This window comes from Nematostella vectensis, chromosome 12 (genome assembly GCF_932526225.1).
Source record: "Nematostella vectensis chromosome 12, jaNemVect1.1, whole genome shotgun sequence".
Taxonomy (NCBI): Eukaryota; Metazoa; Cnidaria; class Anthozoa; order Actiniaria; family Edwardsiidae; genus Nematostella; species Nematostella vectensis.
Genome location: NC_064045.1, coordinates 14306678 through 14334237, shown reverse-complemented (window position 1 = coordinate 14334237; position 27560 = coordinate 14306678). Strand labels below are relative to the sequence as shown.

The 27560-nt window shown below is 42.0% G+C and overlaps 3 protein-coding genes across 4 annotated transcripts in view; 2 read left to right on the top strand and 1 right to left on the bottom strand.

The window, feature by feature from the left end:
* LOC116603687 (WW domain-binding protein 11) overlaps window positions 1-2868 on the bottom strand; it is a 9804-nt gene extending 6936 nt beyond the window's left edge. The window contains exons 1-7 of the mRNA XM_048719937.1: window positions 2651-2868; window positions 2258-2289; window positions 2072-2165; window positions 1174-1271; window positions 952-989; window positions 731-783; window positions 252-384 (exon numbers count right to left, since the gene is read on the bottom strand). Coding sequence (XP_048575894.1) covers window positions 252-384; window positions 731-783; window positions 952-989; window positions 1174-1271; window positions 2072-2165; window positions 2258-2289; window positions 2651-2714 — 512 coding nt within the window. The 5' untranslated portion in view covers window positions 2715-2868. The remainder of the gene's footprint in view (window positions 1-251; window positions 385-730; window positions 784-951; window positions 990-1173; window positions 1272-2071; window positions 2166-2257; window positions 2290-2650) is intronic.
* Window positions 2869-3060: 192 nt separating this feature from the next.
* Window positions 3061-27560, top strand: part of LOC5520180 (1-phosphatidylinositol 4,5-bisphosphate phosphodiesterase zeta-1) — a 29769-nt gene continuing 5269 nt past the window's right edge. The window contains exons 1-22 of one of the 2 annotated variants that reach the window (XM_032365137.2): window positions 3061-3549; window positions 4816-4978; window positions 5187-5293; window positions 6306-6360; window positions 6435-6535; window positions 6916-6970; window positions 7401-7517; window positions 7704-7777; window positions 8022-8095; window positions 9039-9174; window positions 9964-10059; window positions 10430-10522; window positions 11174-11316; window positions 11930-11987; window positions 12430-12586; window positions 13188-13261; window positions 13388-13459; window positions 13852-13992; window positions 14265-14297; window positions 25542-25586; window positions 25965-26033; window positions 27314-27358. In XM_032365137.2, the coding sequence (XP_032221028.2) occupies window positions 3346-3549; window positions 4816-4978; window positions 5187-5293; window positions 6306-6360; window positions 6435-6535; window positions 6916-6970; window positions 7401-7517; window positions 7704-7777; window positions 8022-8095; window positions 9039-9174; window positions 9964-10059; window positions 10430-10522; window positions 11174-11316; window positions 11930-11987; window positions 12430-12586; window positions 13188-13261; window positions 13388-13459; window positions 13852-13992; window positions 14265-14297; window positions 25542-25586; window positions 25965-26033; window positions 27314-27358 (2112 nt within the window). In that variant the 5' untranslated portion in view covers window positions 3061-3345. Of the gene's footprint in view, window positions 3550-4815; window positions 4979-5176; window positions 5294-6305; window positions 6361-6434; window positions 6536-6915; window positions 6971-7400; window positions 7518-7703; window positions 7778-8021; window positions 8096-9038; window positions 9175-9963; window positions 10060-10429; window positions 10523-11173; window positions 11317-11929; window positions 11988-12429; window positions 12587-13187; window positions 13262-13387; window positions 13460-13851; window positions 13993-14264; window positions 14298-25541; window positions 25587-25964; window positions 26034-27313; window positions 27359-27560 lie in introns of those variants that run through there. The other variant, XM_032365138.2, reaches the window with a different exon arrangement.
* LOC5520263 (G-protein coupled receptor 12) lies at window positions 19313-25563 on the top strand. Its single transcript, XM_032365150.2, has one exon. The coding sequence runs from the start codon at window positions 20342-20344 to the stop codon at window positions 21149-21151; it is 810 nt and encodes a 269-aa protein (XP_032221041.2). The 5' UTR covers window positions 19313-20341; the 3' UTR covers window positions 21152-25563.

Below are 27560 nucleotides of genomic sequence, written 5' to 3'. Positions count from 1 at the left end.
GTATTCACCGAAAAAGTTTTTTTTTTGATAGAGCCATTTAACATCTTGAGACCAGTGATGACTCAGTCCAGATTACCTAATTACCTAATTGCAATAGGTAGGGGTACCAGATACACATCCGCTGGGGGGGGGGGGGGGGGGTTAAAGTCGTAGGGTATCATTTAGAAAGATAAACTGATGATTCTCTCTAAAGAAAAGACATGCTTTTTGCTGGATACTGTCTAATGGCCCGGTAGGGAACCAATACTTACTGTTGGCCAGGTAATGCGCCTGGTAAAGGGATATCGCTCGGCATAGGTACTCCTGGCTGGGAGAGGGGTATCCCAGTAGGAAGAGGGATATCGGAATATTCCATTGCCATCATTTCAGCTACGCGCTTTGATTCTGTCAACAAACAGTATGGACTAAGTACTGAAGCGAAGAATAGAGGTAGATAAAGATGACTGATTATGAGTGACATAGTCCTGGTCCACTTAACCCTTCACTACTGAGTGAGAAACATTAGAATACTCTCCTGAAAATAGATAGGTGCAATATGTATCAGGCATGACGATGATTATGGTTGTGACGACAGGAATAATGTACGGTTGAGTGATCTAAAGTACAGAATGGAGCAACTTGACTAAAACACACTGGCTACAACTTTGCTGTCCGGCTTGAAAAAATCATTGGCCTTTTGAACTATTATTTTGCTGAGCACAACAAATTGGAAGCAAAAATAAAGACGTACCATAAGCCTCCAGATAGGCATGCTGTCTTCTTTGGTCACTGTCATCTAATAATCTGTAAAATTACCAAAGGGTATTTTGATATAAGCGATTTTCCATGAACATCCTTGTTAATACAAAGATGATTTAATATATATTTTTATTTAATATATAGTTTTGATATTATCATCGTATTGTTATGATTATCATCATTATTATATTTATCACCATAAAATATACTTACTTTTGTATTTCACCAGCTTTTCTTGGGTCATCTTTTTCCTGAAATAAAAAAAAAACATATAACAAAATGAAACATGGATTAATTAATCAATAAACAATGAGTGAAACAAAAATATTTGTTTAAATTAGTTTATAGATAAACATTTCACTTACCATAACCTTAAACTTTTGGATATCTAAGTATCCCAAATATACAAAATGAATACAGCATGTTAGAACTCACATAAAGTTTTTGTAATCTTTCGAGAGTCTCTCTAAGTTTCTTTTTCTTGTCTTTCAGTGCTTTGTCATTCGGAAGAGGCTCAGCACCAGCATCAATCTCTGTAAACAAGCAACAAACACACTGTTGATATAAAGCTGGTATTCATACCATAGCACCTAGGGTGAAGGAGGGTGGGGCAGTGGATGCCAGCAAGGGGGTAGCTATGAGAAGGGCCGACAAGGGGGTAGCTGGGATAAGGGCTGACAAGGGGGTAGCTATGAGAAGGGCCGACAAGGGGGTAGCTATGAGAAGGGCCGACAAGGGGGTAGCTATGAGAAGGGCCGACAAGGGGGTAGCTATGAGAAGGGCTGACAAGGGGGTAGCTATGAGAAGGGCTGACAAGGGGGTAGCTATGAAAAGGGCCGACAAGGAGGTAGCTATGAGAAGGGCCGACAAGGGGGTAGCTATGAGAAGGGCCGACAAGGGGGTAGCTATGAGAAGGGCTGACAAGGGGGTAGCTATGAGAAGGGCCGACAAGGGAATAGCTATGAGAAGGGCCGACAAGGGGGTAGCTATGAGAAGGGCTGACAAGGGGGTAGCTATGAGAAGGGCCGACAAGTGGGTAGCTATGAGAAGGGCCGACAAGGGGGTAGCTATGAGAAGGGCTGACAAGGGGGTAGCTATGAGAAGGGCCGACAAGGGGGTAGCCATGAGAAGGGCTGACAAGGCTGCAGCTATGAGAAGGGCCTACGAGGGCGTAGCTATGAGAAGGGCCAACAAGGGGGTAGCCATGGGAAGGGACGACAAGGGGGTAGCAATGAGAAGGGCCGACAAGGGAGTACCTATTTTTATATTATCTTCTATATGTCATTTTCTGACTGTAATTACAAAAGTGTATGTCAAAACTAAAAAAAATTACCAAAAGTCTCAATCTTCTCAATTTCATCAAGGATTCTCTTAGGATCTTTCGTCTTCAGAACAGCTTCTCTCACCATTTTCCTCTGTTTCTTGTTCTGAAAGAAAATCATACAAAAAAGACAAATTAGAACCACTGAAAAAATACTGACACAACAGAGGCTAAAAGTAAATCATGCATTCAACAAACCTTTTTCAATTCTCTTTTTCTTGCCTCCTTTCCTAAAAATAATTATGAAACGTTTGCAATTAACTTTCATTTTCTATTAAGTAGGGTTGTTGAAGGAGCTAAAAGTGCAGGGAATTAAATTCGTAATTAAACACATAGCTTCCATTTTCTAGAAAAAATCTGGATATCTCTTTCGGGTTCTCAACAGCTTTTTGCAGTTTGTTTGAACTTCTCTAGTTTATTTATGACGCATTTTTTTTGTGTGTGCTCATTTCTGATTCCCATGATCTCTACAAATTTCAAATCAACGCTGGAATCGTGTATGTCTTCGAGCGTAGTTATGTGAAAGTGTCAAGGTGCTAGATAAACCAGATTGAAAACGATTCCACAGACAACAAAGCTTTGCAAACTTACGGGCTTGATCGGTCGGATTCATAAACTTCCCACTCTTGGTGGTGTACGTTGACCTCCTCCCCATCTTTCGGAACTAATACCTCTCGCCGAAGCGAGATACGAGCTTGGAAATCTAGTTCTAAACAATCCCCTTCTTCTCCTTAGCGTGCTTTTAGTCCAACATGGCGTCTTCGACGTCTTGGTAACCACGCTTTCAGGATACCCGCGTCAAATGTCTGGCAACGAGAGATTTAAAAAAAATTTCTACTTATTTCTAGATCTACTTTACTATACAAACACGCTAAGATACCTCTGATGGTCCTAGGGATTTACTCAAACTTTAAGATATCGCTTTTTTAACTAGCAAAAGTGTCTGTTAAAATATATTGCTAGATTAGGCTACAAATGGGTCCCCTGTGGTTTTTCGTTGTGTGACCCCGTGACCACGCCGCCAAAAGCTAAACAACATCGTAATGTGAACTTTTGATGATTCAAATCCATAATATTTCCTCGAATTTCCCTCTATTTTAGTTGAAACTCTTCATATCTCTAGTCTACAAATTTCTATTCAAAATGGCTGGACAACTGTTCTCAATTCGTCGTTTCTAAGAAGCAAGTTGGAAATTCCGATACATCCATTCAAGCGTGGAAGTCAGGGTCCCAAACAAAGATAGTTTTAGTCACAGACCGGAAAACCAAATGCTGCAACAGGCATAATGTCGTCCCCTTTGGCGGGAAGCGACTCTACCGCGCTAGCAGGGTCCAGGCCTAGGCAGTCCGTACATATTTATAACCCAACTGATGTGGTTCGTACAGGATATCTATGGAAGACAGGACCGGCAGGTCATACGGGAAGATCCAAGTCCAGATACTTCGTGCTTACGAAGAGTTCCCTGGACAATTATAGGAATCGTGATTGCGTAAGTAGAACATCAGGCATTTTGCTGAATGAGAGGCGTTATCTTGCAGGCCCATAACCAGGACTTTTCTTAGGGGGTGCGCAATCTGAAAAAGTGAACCAAATTTTTCCTGGGGGGGGGGGGGGGGGGAGGGGGAGGGAGGGAGGGAGTTCTCTGATAAAAATCTAACCACCTCCGAAAGAACAAAAAGGGATATTTTTTATGCCTTTGCAGTATCTCCACGGGACGTTTATTGACAGATTTGGCTAATACCAGAGTGATCTAGCTTATGATTTTGAGTTTTGTCTACAAATAGCACGTCTATTGAGAACCAAAAATAGACTTTTGGCCATTGTGAGGGGGTGCGTTTGGACCCCCCTGCATCCCCCTGGATACGGGCCTGTCTTGAGTTGGACTTTTATGGCACCCTTCAAGGCCGTAGCAGGGGGAGGCACTGGGGGCACCCCTCCCCAATATTTAAAACAAAATTATAAGGAAATGACCAGTAGGGAATTGGCTGTGCCCCCAAATAAGTGCCCCCCCCCCCCCCCTAAAAAAAAGTCCTGCTACAGCACTGCCCTACAACTTCCATTTTGTTTGTTTGTTTGTTTTGATTTTTACATCCGCTTATTAATTAGGGGTCAACCAAAAAGGGTGGTACCATGACTTATGATGCAACAGGGGGCTTGGACAGGAAAGAGATTAATTAGCCACACCCATGTCTTAGAGAGGGGATGGGGGCAATGAGTACACATGCGCACTCCCCCCCCCCCCTTCCCTCTCTAAAACTATGCTCATGATTTCAACCATAGAGCATGTCTACAGGCCTAGGGGAGGAGAAGGTGGGGGGTTACCCCTAAGGAAGTCACACATTCTTGTCCTATCCCTTAGCACCTTCTAGGTAGGTCTGCTACCCTTTGTGTGTCTGAAGCTGTTTGTGCAAAAGAACATTTTTACGTTTTTACAATGAACCATTTTTACGATGTTGCACGCACATCCAAAATTCCACAGACTGGCGGGCCACCACTGATATAAAATGGTGCATGAAGTTGAGTTTACAGACGAAGCTATGGAAAATGCTGTCAAAGTGCTTTATAGTCAAATTGGCACTACAGTCAAATACCCCCTCGTCCACATCTTGTATCAATTGTGGCCCGCCAGCCTGTGACATTTTGGATGCGTGTGCAACATCGTGAAAACGTTCAATTTCTATTTAACACACCCACTTTTTATCCCTTGGGGTTTCTTGAAGATCAATACTCCATGTGTTTTAATTGTGCCTTGCAGGACAAGCTGAAGGGTAGCATTCCCCTGGTGGCTGTGGAGAATGTTACTGTTTGTAATGACAGCAACAGGTCTATGTGTATCACTGGGCCCTTCAAACACCCAATGGTCCTACAAGCACTCTCATGTGATGAGTGTCAGCAGTGGGTCACAGACATCAGTCAAGGTAAGAGGTGTTCTTGTTATGGCAGGGTGAACATATTTTTAACTGATTGATTCTGTGTTCCTCAAACATCACTCCTTGTTTCGCCCTTCTAAATAAATCAATAAATCAAGAATGAAAATAAAAATAAAACATTTTACCCTGGATGTTTATCCTTTTTCCCATTTCCTTCCCAGTGAATAGTACACTGAAATAAATTAGTTTTTTAAAGGTATTCAGCGCTGGAGGCTTGATTCAGAACTTGACTCTAGTGTACCCCAGGGCCTTGATGACGTTGCAGCATCAGAAAAGAACGCTCAAGACAGAGAGAGTAAAATTGTGAGTTAACAGGGCTATCAGCAGTGTCTTTTTATATTTTTGATGAAACCTAAATATCATGTTTTAGTGCATCTGCCTCCCTATCAAGTGGTTATTCCCCTTATTTGCAATGCCTGGTTGGATCTAGGGACCGAATAAGGGGAAGGGCAGCAAGGTTTTTTAAGGAAGGCAAGGGGTTGAAGGAGGGCAAGGGGTTGGAGGAGGGCAAGGGGTTGGAGGAGGGCAAGGGGTTGAAGGAGGGCAAGGGGTTGGAGGAGGGCAAGGGGTTGAAGCAGGGCAAGGGGTTGAAGGAGGGCAAGGGGTTGGAGGAGGGCAAGGGGTTGGAGGAGGGCAAGGGGTTGAAGGAGGGCAAGGGGTTGAAGGAGGGCAAGGGGTTGGAGGAGGGCAAGGGGTTGGAGGAGGGCAAGGGGTTGAAGGAGGGCAAGGGGTTGGAGGAGGGCAAGGGGTTGGAGGAGGGCAAGGGGTTGAAGGAGGGCAAGGGGTTGAAGGAGGGCAAGGGGTTGGAGGAGGGCAAGGGGTTGGAGGAGGGCAAGGGGTTGAAGGAGGGCAAGGGGTTGGAGGAGGGCAAGGGGTTGGAGGAGGGCAAGGGGTTGGAGGAGGGCAAGGGGGTTGAAGGAGGGCAAGGGGTTGGAGGAGGGCAAGGGGTTGGAGGAGGGCAAGGGGTTGAAGGAGGGCAAGGGGTTGAAGGAGGGCAAGGGGTTGGAGGAGGGCAAGGGGTTGGAGGAGGGCAAGGGGTTGAAGGAGGGCAAGGGGTTGAAGGAGGGCAAGGGGTTGGAGGAGGGCAAGGGGTTGGAGGAGGGCAAGGGGTTGAAGGAGGGCAAGGGGTTGGAGGAGGGCAAGGGGTTGGAGGAGGGCAAGGGGTTGGAGGAGGGCAAGGGGTTGGAGGAGGGCAAGGGGTTGGAGGAGGGCAAGGGGTTGGAGGAGGGCAAGGGGTTGAAGGAGGCGGCAACTTTTCCATGGATTTCTTATAATCTCAGCAGCTGATATTAATTATCTCCTTTATTCTTTCTAGTTAATGTATCCAACTTTATCGAAACCTCAAGCTAAAGAGTGGATCGTATTCTCAGGTATAAAATATCTTAGTCATTCTCTTTCGACAAGATGTTTTCACATTGATTAACGCTGGTGATTTTGTTCTTAGCGGCGAATGAGGTTCACCAGGAATTTGCAATGATCAAGTATGCACGAGGCGGGAAGGCAATCCCACATGAGAGAGTCTTTAGACTTGACAATGAAAACCTGGTATGTCTGGTATGACATAGGTTAGGTTAGCTTGGCAGATGTTTGTTTGGGGTAGTAGAGAGTGGTATTGGGGTAGCAGATGGAGGTTGGGGGTGACTGTTTGCAGTAGCAGGCTTGCATAAGGTTGATGCCCTCACATGCGACTTATTTCCACCCTTTTGACTATAGGGCGTTGGATCTCATGGTTTTTGGTAAGCTCTATTTTTAGCAAACGTCGAGCGTTGCAGTCTTATGATCCTCGGCCTATTTGTCCTACCCACAAAAAAAGAATTTGGGATTTAAAGATTCCAAATTCCCTGCACCACCTTTAAACGAAAAAACACCTCTCAAAATTGCAAGGCACGTTTGTTATTTATTGATTTTATGTTTCTATTTCTCAGCACATCATGTGGAAGAAACGGGGGAAAATTCACGGATTTAATTTCCGAAATAGCTGTAAGTTATTGTTGTATTTTATGAAAAGCGCTATATTTAATGCTAATTTAGAATTGTTTTGGCAAAAGCCTTGTCTTGAACGTGTCCACCAAGGTGCGAGATGATGGGTTGTTTGTACTGTTTGTCACTGAATTTATACACACCCCTACCACTACCTACGAAATTGACCTCAAGCCCTAATCCCGGAGGGGGGGGGGGGGGTGGTGTGATAATCAACTAGCGTGAGACCCCCTAAGGGATAGCAGTTTGTAGAATTTTATACCCACAGGATAAAACAATCAACCCCGTCTACGTTTATGTCCCCCCCACGGGGCCGTGATCCTCTTGCTTGAGCGATCGTGTTCTAACGGTTCTGCACATACCCCTATCCCCATATCATGGTCATTATGTTGTGAAGAACAACCATTTTTGCTTTGTCATTGTGCATCAGTGAGCTTGGATCGGGTTGTTGAAGTGCGTTGTGGTCAACAGACAAGAAACTTCGTGAAGTTCCCTTACACCGAGGTTGAGCACCAGTCTTTCTCGCTCATATTTGAGAAGGAACAAGGTATCTGTATGGACAACTTTGAGAGGGCTTATCAAACCCCAAATACGGCTAGACCTGTGTAGCCCGCACCCCCTTCCTCTTCAAGCCTTCGCTCATAACCAGAGTAAAAAAACACATAGACGACATGCCTTTGAAATAAAGAACCACGCTTTTGTTGGTCCTATGTGATCTTTTGTGTAACTACAGGTGAATGGGGACAACTTTGCTCACTGGATCTTATCTGCGACTCCCCAAAGGCTTTCGTCAAGTGGAAAAACGCGGTAAGTTAGTTTGAATCGTGTTGTTGTTGTTGTTGGTGGTGGTGGTGGTGGCCGTGGTGGTTTTAGTTTAGCCTTGTATAAACAATTTGTAACGTCTTTTTATCACGGGCATGCATTCGCGCAGGGAATTACAACAAAAAGAAATCAGAGCCGTCCAGAATTATAATATCAACCTCACACCTTCAATCACTTAATTGATGCCCTGTCCTTAAAATTGGCTGAAGTCCTCCCTTATGTCTTGTAGCTGGAAGAGATCATCTATGGCGAGGACTCGCGCCTTAACAGACAAAGATACATAGCCGTGGACCCTGTTATACTGTATCCTCTATTATGGCAGTGATGCCAAAACATTACCATGCGACGCGCACTACCGTGGCGACTTTGACAGTTTTGTGAAGGCCAATAAGAATGCGAGAAACCTGCTATCTGATACGACTCGCGCTACCGTGGAATAATAAGAACCAATAAGAATGCGAGAAACCTGCTCTCTGATACGACTCGCGCTACCGTGGCCACCTTGACAGTTTTGTGAAGGCCAATAAGAATGCGAGAAACCTGCTATCTGATACGACTCGCGCTACCGTGGCCACCTTGACAGTCTTGTGAAGTAGGCCAATAAGGACGCGAGAAACGTGCTATCTGATACGACGCGCGCTACAGTGGCCACCTTGACAGTTTTGTGAAGGCCAATAAGAATGCGAGAAACCTGCTATCTGATACGACTCGTGCTACCGTGGCCACCTTGACAGTTTTGTGAAGGCCAATAAGAATGCGAGAAACCTGCTATCTGATACGACTCGCGCTACCGTGGCCACTTTGACAGTCTTGTGAAGAAGGCCAATAAGGATGCGAGAAACGTGCTATCTGACACGATGCGCCCTACCGTTGCCACCTTAACAGTTTTGTGAAGTAGGCCAAAAAGAATGCGAGAAACGAGCTATCTTATACGACGCGCGCTACCCTGGCCACCTTGAAGATCTTGTGAAGTAGGCCAATAAGAATGCAAGAAACTTGCAATGATTGTCACCGACGTCACTAGCCACCAGCGAGGCAAATAAATGCTTCCGTGTAAATCAAAACACGATAGGATTCTCGTAGTAATGTTCGTGTCAATCAAGACAGTAAATAACGCATGCTCATTGGCTTACTTTCTTTAAACTTTGATTTGATTGTCACGGTAGTGCGCGTCGCACGTACTTTAACAGACACACAAAAAACATTAACTGTCGAGTAACCGTTGTATGCTTAACAATCGTCACAGCTGGCTAAAGCGACATTGGTCAATCTTAGTCGCACGTCACGCCAAAAGTATAACCACTGACCAGGTGTTTACATTTGCGAATCATTGCTGGCCTGAAGGAAGGGGAAAGCGAAGACAACTCAAGACACACATCCGGGTAAGTGTGCGTGACGGCACATTCGGCTGAGTGCGGGCTATTGCTGCATTTGTTTTGGTTTGTTGTGCGCTTTCGGATCCCGTATTCTTGCTTTTCTAAAACTGTCTTCAACCCAGATATTACAAATTAAGTAGCTGTTTTTTTAATAATATCAAGTGGGTATATATTTGAAAAACGTTGTTTAATAAAATAGGCTCGACTGTGCTGTTTTTTTTTTTTTCGCGACCATTGCTGATTTTATAAATGATTGAGAACTCGGAAGAGCTACCTGAACTCCCGGACTGATCTATTAGCAGCTACTTAAGGTCGATATTTACAATTATTGGATGTGTTTTGTGATATCCAGAATAATCAAGACAAGTGGAATCACTTCTAGATATTTCGGATATAACGAAAAAACGAATTCAAGAATTGTTTTTTGTACACTGATTTAGTATCGACCTATTCCCAAACTCTCAAATATATTAAACATATGGTGGTAAGTAAATTTGTAGATTCAACCTCCCATACATTTCTTCTAGAATTTCAGTGTTGAGCAGTCCTCCTGACCCCACCCTCCCAGGATCCGCAGCGATATCATCATCTTTTCCTTAACAAAAAGATCTCATTTGTGCGTGCACCTGTCTATTGCAATCGAGTTTTGGTGAGATCGCGCGCGCATGCTGACGCCTAGCGCGCGTCTGTAATAACACATGGGCCGTTGACTAATCAGAGCGTGCGATTTACGAGTGTCGTTGTATAAATCATACTGTTTGTACCCCTAACAATAAGCTTGATTTTGTGCTGCAGAATGTTCTCGAGACCCAGTGCGGTATGAATCACGAGGAGAGGCTGGTCTTCAACTCCTTTCTCATGCTCTTCGACAGCTTAAATGAGCAGGCTCGCGTAAGTCATTTACCTAGCACAGTATAAACTCCTTTACCATGCTTTTTGACAGCTTGAATGGGCCGGCTTCCGTAAGTCACCCTTAAATATCTAGCTCAGTATAACGTTCTTTCTCTTGCTCTTTGATAGCTTAGATGGGTAGGCTCGTCCCGTGTGAGTCACCCCCCCGTATACACACCTAGTATTGTATGATAAAGTTATCGACCCTATAACCGTTCTGTGTGACTGAGATATACAATACAGTAGCTAAGTTAAATTTACTTGAATCACTGCAGAATTCAATCCATTCTGCAATACAAAGAGCCCTATTCTATACCAAGAGTATAAAATAATCCATCGTACTTATATTTTTCTATTAAATATGTTTTAGTTGCTGAGTGTGTACGCGACATACGCTCGCAGCTATCCTCATCTCGGCCTTTCACCCGAAGAGTTCCAGGCGTTCCTCGCCAAAGAGCAAAAGGTAAGCTGAAAGATGAACGGCTCAGATTTATGGCGGCTTCCCGGTGTTGGACCAATGAGAACTCGGGATTAGGGTCACGTGTCGGACTAATGAGAGCTCAAAGTTAGGCGAACGTGACATTCGTTAATGAATGAACCGTTTCACGTAACTATTTAGTAAAACACTCCGACCCGGGCCTGGGTTTATTGATAACTTTTAACCAATCAAAGAACCAGTACTTCTGTCACATCGCCTTTTTGTCGAAATAAACCAATGTTTAACCAATGAGAGTTCAGGATGAAGGTCACATGAAGGTCGCTGGGCCAATGAGAGGTCAGAGTAAGAGTGACGTGTGGGGTATTACCAATGAGAGCTCAGGATAAGGGTCACGTGGAGGCCGCTGGGCCAGTGAGAGGTCAGAGTAAGGGTCACATGTCAGGTTTTACTGATAAGAGCTCAAGCTCACTTCTTCGTGTCGGGTGTTATATAGCTATAGCTATTTTTAACCAATCGGAGTGCAAAATTTACGATGTGCAGAATATGAAAAAGGGCCAGCCATGCGTAAATATCTGATATTTGCAAAAACATTAAACAAAATTCTAAAAAAAATGCTTAGTTTAATCTTCTGGTTTGCTCTACTCCGGGCTCTTTTTCTTGTTCCACTATTTACAGGAATCGTTAAGTCTAGCGATGTGCGCAAAGCTCATCTACGCACACGACAAGCTTCACACCATGTTTAAGCGCAAATGCGCCGGTAATGACCCTGATGCCTTCAAACGTAGCAAACACTTCCTGTCGCTTCATGGATTTATCAGGTAGGGCGACCAACCAATACAAGTCTAGAGTCTCTAGCCTCCGCCATTTTGTCATCCTAGCAAAGTACCAAGTGTAAGAAAGCATCCATTTCCATCGGCTGATTTGGGGGAGCAAATGCGAGATTTTCGATTGGATTTAGTAAATAAAGCATAAGCTTTTAATTTCAGGTGGTTACTTACTAAAATTTCCTCTCATACTTTGTCCCCCAATATAGATTGAAACAACAAACAAACTGCTCTTGAAGTAGCCTGCTTGCAGGCGGTACTCGGTGTTATCATTACTGCGTCCGTTTTGCGCTCATCCCCAGGAGCCGCGCGGCTCAAAATGCAATGGGGCGCCCGATTACTGAACTGAGCGGGTTTTCCGCGATGATAACACCGAGTACCGCCTGCAAGCAGGCTACTCTTGAAGGAAATTGAAGAAAACGGGAAATACATTAAAGCCAATGCCGAATCTTCAAAGTTAACTTCACGATTGTGTAGCATACTCTGCATACGCCAAAAAATCTTCCTCCTGGCAGTCATGTCTCAAATGCTTTCAATAAATCTCTACACCAACACATACCGTAATAAGTATATACGTGGCTTATTAAATATATACCTTGCTTTGTAGTTTTCTGAGGAGCCAGGATAACTCAATCGTGAAACCAGAGCATAACAAAGTCTACCAGGTAAGGAAATATTGCATTCAGAGTTTAATGTTGGCTTTAAAACACTGCACTAGCAGGCCCGTAGGATGTGGAAGCGCTCAACCTCGCCTTTTTCTCCCCTTCTTTACATGATGAGTATTCTTTGCGGCTAGAATATTGTTTGCGATTAAGTGGAAACGCGGCTTCTATTGACTATAGTATAATTTATTTTTAACAGGACGCAACGCCATTATAATTGAAACGTTGATAGCATGTTGATCCTAAATGTATTTTAACTTGACATTCACATAGGAAGCTCACTAAAATGCAAAGCCAAACGTGGTATGGTTCATGGACCAGCCTCTTTTTACCGAACTACAATCGGAACAGGCCACTATTAGCACTTTAAACTGACAGCACCATTGCATTCTAGATAGACATACACATTAAATCATTAGCACTCACAAGATGTGCTGTATTTTAGGATATGGACCAGCCCTTGTCTGACTATTTCATCAACTCTTCCCACAACACTTACCTGACAGGCCACCAGCTGAAGGGGCTGTCTAGCCTTGAGGCGTATGTCCGTGCCTTGCTACAAGGGTGCCGCTGTATTGAACTGGATATCTGGGACGGCCCAGGTAGGTAACATATCAACACCCTACTCTATGGGTGCCGCTGTATTGAACTGGATATCTGGGATGGCCCAGGTAGGTAACATATCAACGCCCCACTGTAGGGGTGCCGCTATATCGTGCTGGATATCTGGGATGGCCCAGGTAGGTAACATATCAACGCCCCACTTAGGGGTGCCGCTATATCGTGCTGGATATCTGGGACGGCCCAGGTAGGTAACATATCAACGCCCCACTGTAGGGGTGCCGCTATATCGTGCTGGATATCTGGGATGGCCCAGGTAGGTAACATATCAACGCCCCACTTAGGGGTGCCGCTGTATCATTTTGGAAATATGGGGCGGTCCGGGTAGGGCATCACATGGACACGCCCTACTGCGAGGGTGCCACTTTATCGGACAAGGAAGCCCGGGTATGTAGGTAACAGTCTACACCTTACGGGACCGCCGTATCGAACTAGAAATCTGGGATGGTCCAGCTATCCTGAGGTAAACTTAGGAGGGAGCCAGCTACTAGACATTTTGATTAGTCATTCGTCCCTGAACCTCTTGATACCATTTGATATCATTTATAAATGAAATAAAATAATCATTTGTTTTTCTAACAGACGAACCGATAATAACACACGGAAGGACGCTGACCTCGAAGATTCGATTCCGAGATGTCGTGCAGATTATCAAGGTAGCCAGCATTCGGGCTCCCTGAGGCCCCTATTATGACGTTATATTTTTCGAGATGATTTCTCATTGGCCTACTTTTTATTTATTTATTTATTCATTCATTATTTATTTATTGTTATTTTTGAAGGAGTACGCATTTGAAGTTTCTGAATACCCTTTAATACTTTCGCTGGAGAATCATTGTAATATACAACAGCAGGTAAGGTGCCCCAAAGAAAGAAAAATATGATGATGATAATGATGATGGCGATGGCGATGGCGATGGCGATGGCGATGGCGATGGCGATGGCGATGGCGATGGCGATGGCGATGGCGATGGCGATGGCGATGGCGATGGCGATGGCGATGGCGGATGGCGATGGCGATGGCGATGGCGGTGGCGGTGGCGGTGGCGGTGGCGGTGGCGGTGGCGGTGGCGGTGGCGGTGGCGGTGGCGATGGCGATGGCTGCGGCGGTGGCGGTGGCGGCGGTGCTGGTAGTGGTGGCGGCGGCGATGGTGGTGCTGGTGGCTCTAATGGGATGATGGCGGTGGTAATGGAATAGATGATGATGATGGCAATAAAGACTACTAAACCTCCCCCTCCCCCCCAGGCACAGATGGCTGAGATTTTCCTGAAAGATTTCGGTGACATGCTGGTTACACAGGATTTCTGCCGAGGAAATGTTCTCCCATCGCCCAACGCGCTCAAGCGTAGGATTATCCTCAAGGGGAAGATACGAATCAAGAAAAAGGTCTGTACGCCTATACTGATCAACAGAGTAATCCTTAATGATCCTTATTCTGCGGAACCTGTATTGTTTATTTAATAAATGGTAAAGCCGGATCCGTCCACACAAGCTCTCGTCATTGTCGTTCATAACATTCCTTATATCCTATATACAAATGTCATTCAAAGATTACATACGACAGATAGCTGAGTTCGCTGTCGCCATTTACGAAATGGTCTATTTATGCCCATTTTGTTCACATTTATTTAGTAATAGTTCGTGCTTTTTCTCCTCAGATCAAGCGAGCGCCACCAGGAGTCTGGAGCCCGGTAAGTCATGCCACTTATTATACATTGCTGTTTAACAATAATAGTTACAATAACCTTTTATATTATTGAGCGTAACAATGGATATCAGAAGAAAATGATGCACGTAGCCCTCTTAAACACTCACGTCGCGTCGCCGGGAACATCACAATTAGTGAAATAGTAGCCTGATTTTCAGCCGGGGTCGGAAATGCTCGAATAAGTGCCCAATTTTTAAGAGTCACTTTATTCAAAGTTCTGATTGTGGCTTTATATGAGATAACTAATTTCTTTGTTCGATAATATAAAGAACTTATGTGTGCTGTGCGTATGGGTCATTCTTACAAGTCTATGGCATTTCTTGGAAGGGGGGGCTTCACTTATTTAACGTTCACGCTCATTTGATAATTTGCGGGCGCTTATCGGGAGCTGGGCGGTAAAACATACATTTGGGGTAAATCAACTTCGGGCAGTTTTCTGCTGAAATCACCGAGCGAAGAACATTTTTAGGGCAGGTGGGGGGCAGCTCTAAACTCGTGCCGCACATTTCGCGGTTACACTAGATCGATTAAATTCAGCTTGTGTTTATTACCTACCGCACTACACCTCTGGAGATTCTCTAGTTTTTTTTGTTTTTTGTTTAACTTGTTTGAGTCAACAACGTACTACAAAAAATACAGTACAAAACAAAGACCTGCAAAACGGATAAGTTGCAAAACGTATAAGTTAACTCAAAAGGGAAGAATCAACGGGACACGGAGTCCCATGCCGCCTTTAGGACTAAATTATATGAATAAAGTTACATGTATAATTTGTGACGAGCCCTAGCAGAGCCTTGAAAGCTATCTTAGTTTTCTCCCTTATGGCTCTCAGCACGGCAAATTGGACGTTCCCTTATCTAAACTATGTTACAAGGTTTTTTATCGTTAAATGCCCAGGTTAAGAAATACAATTCAATGCTTTCTGAAAGAAAAACTTGATGGTTAAGAAACTATTATTTTTTTTGAGCCTGAAAAGTTTCAGAACCTCTCTTATTTGCTTTATCCTTATTTGCTTTATCCCACGAAAGAGGAATATAGCAACATGAAAAGAGAATGACAGAACACTGGATGACTTTGCAGACTTGGCTCACGATAAGAGTGGACCTGAATCTGATTACCATAAACATGACGAGAAAAGCCATTGTGCAAACAAAAACACAAAAAAGATATATATTACATTGAGGGAGGATTTGTGTCTTCGCTGAATTTCAACAGCATCGTTATATACATGTTTTTGGGTTGAGATCTGATTCTTATGTTTCCTCACAACCGAATAAATCTTGGAATTGAGGGCGAAATTTAAGGCCATCACTATAGGCAACAAGATGACCATAATTGATACAGAAAAAAATGAGAATTAATGCGCCCAACGCTACCCATATAGACACCAGAACTACAACAGCGCGAGTGTTGGTAACCATGGAAATGTATCTCAGGTGAAACCACGTTCGTGTGCGAACACACGGTCACCGCTGACCGCTAGCACGGTCAAGAGGAACGTTACGGAGTAGAAATACATCGTGGAAAAAAACACTACCCAGTGATCGTCCGTAATCCGTACAGTCCAGAGTACCTCGGATGAGGAGTCCGATAATTCCAACTCCCTCATCGGAGACTGCTAGTCCGCTCATCAGAACAAATCCCGGCGTCCTTAGCGGAGTAGTCTTGAGAATAGCAATGATAATAAGGGCGTTGCCCGTAATGGTCGGTCCGGCTAAGAAAAGCAATAGCACGCACTACGCTGAAAAGTTCAAGGCTGTAAGGAGGGAATGCAAAACGTTAATCAATACCAAACTCAAGGAATTTCGCGAGTCATTAGGGTACTCACTTAAGGAAAACCCCAAGCGCTTTTGGAGCTTCTTCAAGACAAGACTCTATAGTCGGACTCTATACCTGCGTCAGTGTCATATGAGACAACTAACTACACTGAAGGTAAAGATAAAGCGGAGGCCTTTAATAGATTCTTCTATTCTACCTTCAACGCTGACTCCAATGATTCCCTGGACGTTTCTGATCCACACATTCCAGTCCTTGACTCGCTCTATCTTTCTGTAGAGGAGGTGTTTGAGGTCTTGTCTGGTTTGGACTCTAATAAAGCCCCCGGGCCTGATGGTCTCCCTACTCTCGTCCTGAAGAACTGCGCTAGAGAACTTGCACCATCCATCTGTATGCTGTTTAAGCTGTCTCTAGCTTCTGGAAGGGTCCCATCGGAATGGAAAGACGCCCTGGTGTTCCAGTTCACAAAAAAGGAAAAAAGGAACTTATGACTAACTACAGACACATATCACTACTGTGCGTAATCTCCAAAGCGCTAGAACGCTGTGTCTACAAATATTTAAAGAAACAGCTCTTTGACCTCTTGGACGACTCGCAACACGGTTTCCTCCAGGGCCGCTCCACCGTTACGCAGCTGTTGGCCTTCTACCATCAGATAGGGCAGGCCCTGGATCGCGGTCCCCAGTCTGACATTGTGTTTCTTGATCTTGCGAAAGCGTTCGATAGCGTTTCCCATCAGAGGCTTCTATGGAAGCTCTCACACTATGGTATTTTGGGTAACTTACTCCAGTGGCTCAACAGTTACCTGATCGGACGAGGCCAAAGGTGCGTAGTCCATGGTTACAATTCAAGCCCGATCTGCCGTCCCTTCTGGGGTGCCCAAGGGGAGCATCCTGGGCCCACTGTTGTTCCTCGCGTACATCAATGATCTACCTATGGTTGCTGAAAACCCCATTGCTATGTTCGCCGATGACTCCAAGTGCTACAACACTGTCACCACCGTTCAAGACTGTTTCTCGCTGCAAGAGGATCTTAACGCCATCCACAGCTGGAGTGACGCCTGAAAGCTAAAGTTCAACGCAGAGAAGTGCGAGAACCTCACTATAACTCGCAAGCATGCTCCTGTGGTCTTCAAATACAAACTAAAGAACTGAATACAAACTCCCTAAAACATGTAAAAAAAGGTTAAGGATCTTGGTATCACTGTTACTAGTGACCTCAAGTGGAAATCACAGCAAAGGGTTTTAGAAAACTAGGATTCCTACGTCAACTAGACTAACCTGCCACAGCTCTGCACTCTATCTCCCTGTTCCTAAATGTCGCACTAAACTTTTTCAATCAAGCTACTTCAATCGTATCCCTAAACTGTGGAATAATCTATCTACGTCTACTCGCTCTGCTAGCTCACTTAGCCAGTTTAAATCCTGTTTAATTCGCCACTTCTTATCTGCGTTTACTAACAGCTACGACACAGATAACACTAACACCTGGAAATCCATTTGCCCCAAGTGCTCCTCTTCCCGCAACCTTACTGTCTCTTCTGCTCGTAACTGCTGCTACTAATGTCAATTTTATAACAATTTTATATTATTATTGTTACAAACAATATATTGTACATAGTTGTTAGTATTTTGCCTATCAATATCCTCATTTTATATATTTGCTCACATCATGGTTTAGTTAAATAGTTTTAGATTTAGATTAGATTAGTTATTAATTATAGATATATCTTAGTCGAAAGGGTGCACTTTTTGTGGAGCCAAGCTCTGTTGTGTTTCCCCCACCATTTATATTTAGTTAGTACGATTTAATCTTTTTTTTTTAACGGTGAAAGTTTTTAAATAAATGAACAAGTCCCAACAACTTGCGCTAATCCCGTGTGGAATTCCTACCGGCTTTAGACCATCGAAAACCCTTTCTTAACTCCCTTGGCCCTCGTGGACGCAGCTGCGCGCGTTTGCCATAAGATAATGGAAGTACAACATTTTAATCAAACTAAATTTAATAGGATATATTTGTTATCGAGGATTTTTTCAATCAAATCTGACATAATTGTCAATATTACCTTATTTTTATTTTATTTTATTTCATTTCATTTCATTTTGACAACATTGCCAAAACGTTTGTAAAGTTATAGGTAATTTAAAGGTCAGTTTCATAAAAATGTTTACTCAATCATTGATTTCATTTTCAATTTATATTAAATGTTAACTTATGTTCATGGAGCAATTCATGGAAATTTAATTTTGTCAGTTCTTTATTTTCTGTCATTTCAATCTGATTTATTCCTACATTTCAACCATACAACACCGAAAGTTATACTCATCTAGTCTAGCAAGGCCAAAAGTAATTTTAAAGTTTAAATAGCAGCAAAATATTGTTTTGTTATTCATGTGAAACGCACTAAAGTTCAAAATCAAGTTATTTTGACAATAACAACCTTGAATATTATTGCTATTGATCATTTGTGTAACTCTCTTCTAATAATTCTTTGGGTTCTATTTTTATATACACCAAAATTTAAGAACATACATTTTTAGAACAGCCCAGCTTTAACTGAAAACTAGACGGTTTTTTATAAAAAAGAGGACCCGATTATGTACATTTTAATCAATGTTGCTGAAAGAAGACAGCATATCTTATGTATTGCCACTAGAAACGGAAGCAAAGAATACTAGGAATACAAATTCGCTGCTTTTTAAAAATAGTTTACCAGTTGTGGCAGAAACATGTTATAAAAAAATGTCCTATTTGAGCGATATGCTCATTCAACTTGAAAACTCTTTCAAGGGCGTTTTCCTTATATGGCATGACCAAATGAGTTGAAAAATCGTAAGACAAGATTGTTCGTTATGTTACCTATTAGCGAAAAGGGCGTATCCTGGAGTGAATTTTCCTGCGATAACCCATCACCAGCCCCATTTCCTTGTTGCTCATTCCGACGTCTTAAAACTAAAACACACGAAATCATATCTATGTATTTATATTGATTGATAATGATATTGGAGCATATCTTTGTGGATTGGATGATATTGGATCATTATGTATTTATATTGATTGATTATGATATCGGATCATATCTATATATTTATATTGATTATGATTATATTGGATCATATCTATATATTTATATTGATTATGATTATATTGGATCATATCTATGTATTTATATTGATTGATGGTAATATTGGATCATATCTATGCATTTATATTGATTGATGGTGATATTGGATCATATCGTATGTATTTATATTGTTTGATGATGATATTGGATCATATCTATGTATTTATATTGATTGATAATGATGTTGGATATTATTGGAAAGTCTTCTTTTTAACCGTCTGAAATCAGACTTTAACACTCCTCAGTCGATTCTAAGTACTGCACTCAAATAATCTACATGCAAGCTAGTCTCACTGATAGAATATAGTTGTGCTACATAGTTTATTTTATATTAAACTCTAGATTGATTTTAAAAAATCTTCTTTATTTGAACAAATATCAATAGCAGGGGGATTCTTTGTAGTATCAACACGATGTTTCGCATCTGAGGTAGCAATCTTCACTATCCAGTTTTACCTAAAGTGAAATAAATACAGTGAAAATTGTCATATAATAACGTTTCCATGATCCCTTGAAGCGGGCATATGATTTTAATATTTTTGGGAAAACCATGTTTGCATTAGTTAATCTGATAATTCATAAGATTTTGTTATTTCTTCCGCCAACTCCTTTTTAAAATTACGTTCACAGTCGCGGCCAGTACGAGATTTAATATTGGCTTTGGGGATCCTCATATGCCGCCAACCATGTAATTTAACTTTTAATTTCATTTTCTCTTGGTATTAGATTTATTGTAATTTTGTATGCTCAATTTCATATTATTGTCAGTGTGAAATTGATAATTGCGCCAGCCCCAACGTTCGAAAATATTGAGAACAGTCGGCCATTCCCGTATTTCCCATCGCATATGATTCCGGCAAACGCAGTTTGTTTTGCAGTGGAGTGTGGACTGAATACTGCTAGCCTTCATAACGTGCTAGGTAGGAGAATCAATCCTTCGCAATCCTTGTTGCTCACAAGATATAGTCGGCCGCAAAGTGAAGGGAGAGCATTTTAACGAGATTCATCCTTCCAGACATCAAGGCAAATATAGACACTCGAAGCTTCCGACGTGTATTTAATATAACGTTACAAGATTTCTTGACTTAGAAGATAATTTGAAAAGGAGAACTGATCTTTCCACCGACATGAATGGCAGCGGTGTTTATAATAATTCTCAGACCGCCCTAGGAAATGTCAGGTTCGGATTCGGAATACTATCCTTGATTCTTGCCGGACCCACCATTATGGGCAACGCCCTTATCATCACCGCTATCATCAAGACCACCTCGCTAAGGACGCCGGGTTATATTCTACTAAGCGGATTAGCTATTTCCGATTTCGGTGTCGGAATTAACGCATTTCTGGTCCAGGGGATAGCTAGATTGTCAAATAACTCGTGGTGGTCCGTTGCTTATTCCAGCGCCATGGTGACCTTCTTTGTTGGCGGTTCCCTGGTTACCTTGCTAGCGGTCAGCGGTGACCGGGTATTGGCGCTGACTTTCCACTTGAGATACGTTACCATGGTTACCAACATTCGCGCCGTCCTGCTGCTTGTGTTCATATGGGCGACAGCAGCTGTCTACCCCGTCTTATCTTCGATATCTGCATCGATAACTGTGGTTATCATTATAACTGTGAACTTCGCTCTCAATTGTAAGATCTATTTGGTCGTAAGGCGGCACCAGAATTTGATTTCCATTCAAGGCCAAGCGGGCGACGCCATTTCAGTCATGCGCAGACGAAAATCCTCGCTAAATGTCATCTACATCTTTGCGGTATTCCTAGGCTGTACCTTGCCTTGGGTTCTGTGTACTATAGTCGAGGTGTATTGGATCATTTCTAACTGCTCACTCCAGCTACTCTACCTTAACTCTCTCTTTAGTCCAATTCTGTACTGTTATAGAATAAGAGATATCCGCAAAGCAGTTCTCAAGCTCATCAAGTGCAAGGATTAAAGTTTTGAGCCACCGTACAGCCTGCGTTTATTTGATAAACTATTAAAGTAGAAACTGCTTTGATGATCTCTGCAATCTTGTTTGAGGTTATTTGGAAAAATGTTTATTACGGACCTTGGGAGTCCTGTGGCGCGCTACGGGACGAGGTGACCTGGGTAGTCTTCTTGGGGCCCAGTGCATCTCGGTATTCGAGTTCAAAAAGAAATAATATCCGGCTTAAGTCAAATTACATATGTAATTCAATGTATAATTGAATATAATTCGATTATTTCTATGTAATGATTTGTGTCTCAACCGATTGACTGAAAAAAAGGAGAAACATGAGCCCACATGGAACACCAATCTCAAATCCAGACCTAAACGTAGAAAGATTCCCAATATCATATCAAATCCAGACATAATTTAAATTCCCGAGATCACAGCCGCGTCACAGAGAATAGAGCCCGTTGTGCTTGCTAGTCGTGCTTTTGACTTCCAATGCTCTATATTTGTCCTTTGGTTATGTAGCTTACGTAGCGTAGATTTAATTCAAGGTTTATCCCCGATTTTTTAATGCCCCATTCCGCATTTTTATTAATTCCTTGCATTTTTATTTTTCTTCTAGAACTAAAAAGTTGTCACTGAACAGGTGGACCATATTATAATTTAATATTTTGTCTAATCGATATCTGGCTGCCTTCTTTATCCTTTTTCCTAAGCGTCTCAGATTAATCTAAGTAGATTTGAAACTAAGGTGAGCATAGTTTTTTTAATAAATTTTTGCTTATTTGTTGTAATTTCAGGTCAAAACTTTTAAAATGATTGCTATTTTCCATATAAATTATTGCCTACTGTTTTTGTTTAATGATTTATGAGTTTTCTATTAATGTTTACTCGGCGTTGCCTGCGAGACTTTTTAATCGAGTTTTTTGCCCCCCATTTCATTTGCACTCATTTCAATTGAACTTTATAGTCGTCGACACTATAACTTCGGTGAAAACTCTTTTAAGATAAATAGGGATAAAAATCTCTGCACAGCTCGACCGAGAGCGTTAGGGTAATGATTGGTTGCTTTTATTATGCTGAAATGAATAAGACTGCTATAAAAAAATCTAAGGCCTTATGAATCTCACAAACCATTCAGAGATCTGGAGCAATGTCAGACTCGGATTTGGAATACTATCTGTTACTTTAGCGGGGCCCACCATTGTGGGCAATGCACTTATCATCACTGCTATCCTCAAGACCACTTCGCTACGGACTCCGGGTTTTATTCTTTTAACTGGATTAGCCGTGTCTGATCTTGGAATTGGAATTTTAGGACTCCTAATCCAAGGGATTCTGGACTGTATGGATCACAATTCGAGGCTAGTGGAGAATGTGATGTACACAATTCAAGTTTACTTCGCTGGTGTTTCTCAGCTTACGTTGCTAGCGGTCAGCGGTGATCGTGTGTTTGCGCTGACTTTTCACCTGAGATACGTTTCCATGGTTACCAGCACTCGCGCGACCGTTGTTCTTTTCTCTGTGTGGGTCGTAGCAGCCCTGCACTGTTGGATGCCGAGATCAATAGCTGTTTCGATAACTTTAGCTGGAATCATAGCGTTGAGCTTTGTTTTCAATTGCAAGATCTTATCAGTGGTTAGGCGACATCAAAATCACATTTCAAGTCAAGAGCATGCCAGCGGTAATGCCAATGGAATTATGCGCAGAAGAAAATCTTCAATAGACGTCATCTATATTTTCTCGTTATTTCTTCTTTGTACCATTCCATGGACTGTATTTTCAGTGGTTAATTCAGCATCAGACTGTTCGCCCTGTGTACATTCAGCTGACTCTGATATTGTTTTTTTTTTCTTTTATTACTTTACATCGTTTCTTGTGTTTCTAAACTCTCTATTGAATCCGATTCTTTACTGCTATAGGATTACAAACATCAAGATGGCAGTTCTGAAGTTACTTAAATTCAATGTTTAAAGAGCTCTTGTCAGCCACAACTTTGTTATTGTTTTCATTTAATATTGGGAGAACAATGTAAAAAAAAGTATCGCCCTAACTTCCCCGATAATGTAAATAGTTAAAGCCTCAGCCCGGCCAGCTATAAGCGGGGGCAAGTTAGACTGTAAATATTATTGCGACAATTTTTTTTTTTTTTTTTTTGCTAGGATAAAACCTTGGCGGCTGACTCACATTTAATGTTCACCATAAATATAATAATAAAATATTAAATGGTCAATAAATATAATAATAAAATATTAAATGGTCAATAAAAAGTGTGGGCCTGTGAGGTGGTGGAAAAACAGAACAAAATAGACTGACAAAGGTTGGAGATATAAATAATCAAAAAACACGCTGGATCCCCCTCGGAGTATACACCTATTTCAAATTAGATGGCACTCGAGAATAGGAACGAGTCGATTATGCTAGCATTAATTCTGGCATAATCGCTAAAAAAAAGCATATTTTTTTGCCTTTCGCAAAATGCTCAGAATAATCATGATAATTTGCATTTACCATGTTTAAACCAACCTCGTAATCCCTTATAATTTACAATTTTGAGTGTAAAAGTGGCCTCGCTTATGCATTTCATATCTGTTTTTGTTGTTATTCTTAGGGGAAGGGATGGGAACTTAGAGCCGGAACAGGGGGTCTAGGAAAACTTGTCCCCAGCCCCACTCTTGCTATCGCGAAACTGCGCTGTGTGTTCTTGCTAATCGCAAGGAAAGAAAAGTTGAGCCGTAAGATGCATTCTGATCAACCTAATTGGTCCTTGGCCGTCATCAAGAATGTGAAGCCGTGATGAGCAAGATAATGCATTCTGATTACTTACAAGAAAAGTGTGATGCTTCGGTATATTGGAACTCTGTTTATGCGTTACAGTATAAAGCTTTGTATCTAATATAGTTTCGCATTGAAGCTTTGTATTTCACTGGGTTGCTGAATATCGCCTTTATTAAGCCCATATTAAAGAAGAGGTTTAAAGATCAAATTTTTTATCGTTTTTCCGATTTTTTTGTCGAGCATAAGATGGAAAAAATGAGCATATTTTTTAAAAGCGAGCATAATTTGAGCATAATTTTGATTAAAAGCGAGCAATGCTACTAGCATATTATGGCGGTTTTACTTGCATATTCAACTCGTCCCTACTCGAGAATCTGTGTCGTAACCCGCGGTGGTTCATGGGTAGCCTATAAACGGCTAAATTCTTGTATCTGAAAGCTATGTAACTTTTACTAAGAACATAGACAAGAATTCTACAGCTTTTGAAACCTGGATTTGTATTTTTATTTGCGGTTATTTGCTTATTTACCTGATAGTCATGAAGCACTGCGGGTTACGAAACACAGATTCTCCAAGTGCAACCTTATTTGAAATAGGTACATCATACAAAATCAAAATAACTACTCCACTGAAGTCTGATATTTGACCTATCTGATTATAATCAGCGAAGCTGTTTTTAATAAGTATAAAATCAATTATTGATTCTTTTTATTTATTGTAGTATGAGCTTAGACGTGGATATTCTTATAACAACTAGACGATCCTGATTGCCGTGAAGTCGGGCCAGCTCCATGAAAGTTGATTAAAAATACATAACAAACATTTTATTAACTATAAGATTGAAGGGAAATTGGTGTTTAATAAGTCGTTTATTTGTCATCATCACAATTTACAATGGACAAGTACAACTTTGTGAAGTAAATAAACCAAAACAATATGAATCAGCCAGTCTTTCATGCTTTCCATTGTTATGAACAATAAGGACTTCTGCATCATAAATGTTCTTTAATGATACACAATGATAACTTTGTACTGTCATTTGTGATGTTTTTGCTAATCAACGATCTGGTGTAAACTAGTACGAACTCGTGATAGCATGTTTTTAATATTAGATTTGTTCGATATGTTAGACAGTCCTTGAAACGGCCCGGGTCGAAATGTACGCTCATAAACATCTTATCGCGGACGGCGTGTGTATTTGTATGTGGTTTGACCGTTTTGGTAGGTAATTTCCCCAGCAAGTTTGTAAGATATTCAAGATGCAATTCACTTCAAAATGCAGTCTTTCTTTCGACTTCGATGGTCGCCAATTGGTCAAAGTGACAGCTAGATAAGGCATAATGGAACGCCCTCGCCTTAGTGACGTAATGTAAACTTTTGGCCTCCTGTGCTATCCGGACCACATGATATCTATGACCTCACGTGGTTGCGTTCGTAAAGCATCATGGGGCCTATTTACGACGTTGCCAGATAGATTTTAGAAAAGGTAGAAATAAATGCCGCCTATGGCTAGCCCGACTAATTACGATTGTTCAAGCGACCTATAAATCTTGAACTCTTGGATGTAACTGTTGATGGTTTAGAAATCCCTTGGTTTATCTTAGTAAATGCTGTCTGATTAATTTTCTAGCAAGGGGCTTCTACCAAACAAAGAAAGCAAGCCAAATGGTCAGTGGTAAGTACACCGGTGAACATGCGCACTCTGTTTAAAATTTTCTTGGTGTATGCCTTGAAACAACGCCAGCATCAGTTGACCGTAATTATAATCACTGATTGGTCGAATGCACAGCACGTGATCATTGCTATTCTCAGCCATCGACACGTGACCATACAATCTCATTGCTGATTGTCTAGTCCATATAACGTGGCCTTAAGCAGGCGTGCTCTTTGCTTCCTCGGATGTCGATCGAACGAACTCAAGTGTCGCGAGCATCTGAGCCGAAATTCTCATCTGCATCCGCCTTTAGTCGAGTAGAAGTGACCGCCTTTGTTATCGCATTAGTCGGAAAAAATACTTCGAGAGCTAACCTTTCTTCATCCCATTTTATCATAGTCCGATTACAAGTTGTCTAATGTAGACTCCACCCCGTCGCTGCATTCTCTGAACTCGCCCAACGAGCTGGTAGGTGACATGGTAAACAGAGACCTTGGTATTAAGGACACGGGCTGGTAGGTCATGATATACAGAGACCTCGGTAATAAGGACACAGGCTGGTAGGTCATGATACACAAAGACCTCGGTATTAAAGACACGGGCTGGTAGGTCATGATATACCGAGACCTCGGTATTAAGGACACAGACTCGTAGGTCACGATATATAGAGACCTCGGTAATAAGGACACGGGCTGTTAGGTCATGATACACAGAGACCTCACTTATAAGGACACGGGCTGGTAAGTGACATGATATACAGAGACCTCGGTAATAAGGACACGGGCTGGTAGGTGACATGATATACAGAGACCTCGGTAATAAGGACACGGGCTGGTAGGTCATTATATACAGAGACCTCACTAATAAGGACACGGGCTGGTAGGTGACATGATATACAGAGACTTCGGTATTAAGGACACAGGCTCGTAGGTCACGATATATAGAGACCTCGGTAATAAGGACACAGACTCGTAGGTCACGATATATAGAGACCTCGGTAATAAGGACACAGGCTGGTAGGTCATGATATAGAGAGACCTCAGTAATAAGGACACGGGCTGGTAGGTCATGATATACCGAGACCTCGGTATTAAGGACACGGGCTCGTAGGTCATGATATACAGAGACCTCGGTAATAAGGACACACGCTGTTAGGTCATGATATACAGAGACCTCGGTATTAAGGACACGTGCTGGTAGGTCATGATACACAGAGACCTCGGTAATAAGAACACGGGCTGGTAGGTCATAATATACAGAGACCTCGGTAATAAGGACACGGGCTGGTAGTTCATGATACACACAGACCTCGCTAATAAGGACACGGGCTGGTAGGTCATGATATACAGAGACCTCGGTAATAAGGACACAGGCTGGTAGGTCATGATATACAGAGACCTCGGTAATAAGAACACGGGCTGGTAGGTAATGATATACTAGCGGCCACGGTAATAAAGAGAATTTGCTTAACGACCTGCACAGATCATGATTTATATTCAGGGGAGTCTCTTTAAAAAAGACAACGTTGTGTCCTACAAAAATTCTACTTATTAAGCAGGTTGCTATTTGCAAAGAAAAAATAGTAATAAGGAACTTTCTTTTATATTAACCTTGAAAACTACCCTTAGTAACGAGGTGCCGTCAAATTGCTAGCAGTTTGTATTTAATACAATTATGAGTGTCATACCGGAAGTTATTTTAACGAATTATATCCACGTCTTTTTTTTTTTTTTTTTTTTTTTTTTCAGTCTAACGTTCCAAGCAATCTCCAACAAGAAGAACAACTGAATGTGGTTAGTTAAATCGCCTGGCGTACTTTAATGTTTGGTAAAATTGCTGCCCAATAGCCATGAAATGCCGAGTGGAATATGCGAAAAGATTTGGTGGTTATTGTGGAAAAGACTGTGTTGAACAAGGGGGGTGCTTCTTTTAATGCTGTAGATAATAAAGTCGCGTTTCCACTCAGCCGCGAAGGATATTTTCTTATAATGATCT

What these genes read in the sequence shown, in the direction of transcription:
- LOC5520263 (XM_032365150.2), top strand. Translation starts at nt 20,342, where the DNA reads ATGAATGGCAGCGGTGTTTATAATAATTCTCAGACCGCCCTAGGAAAT.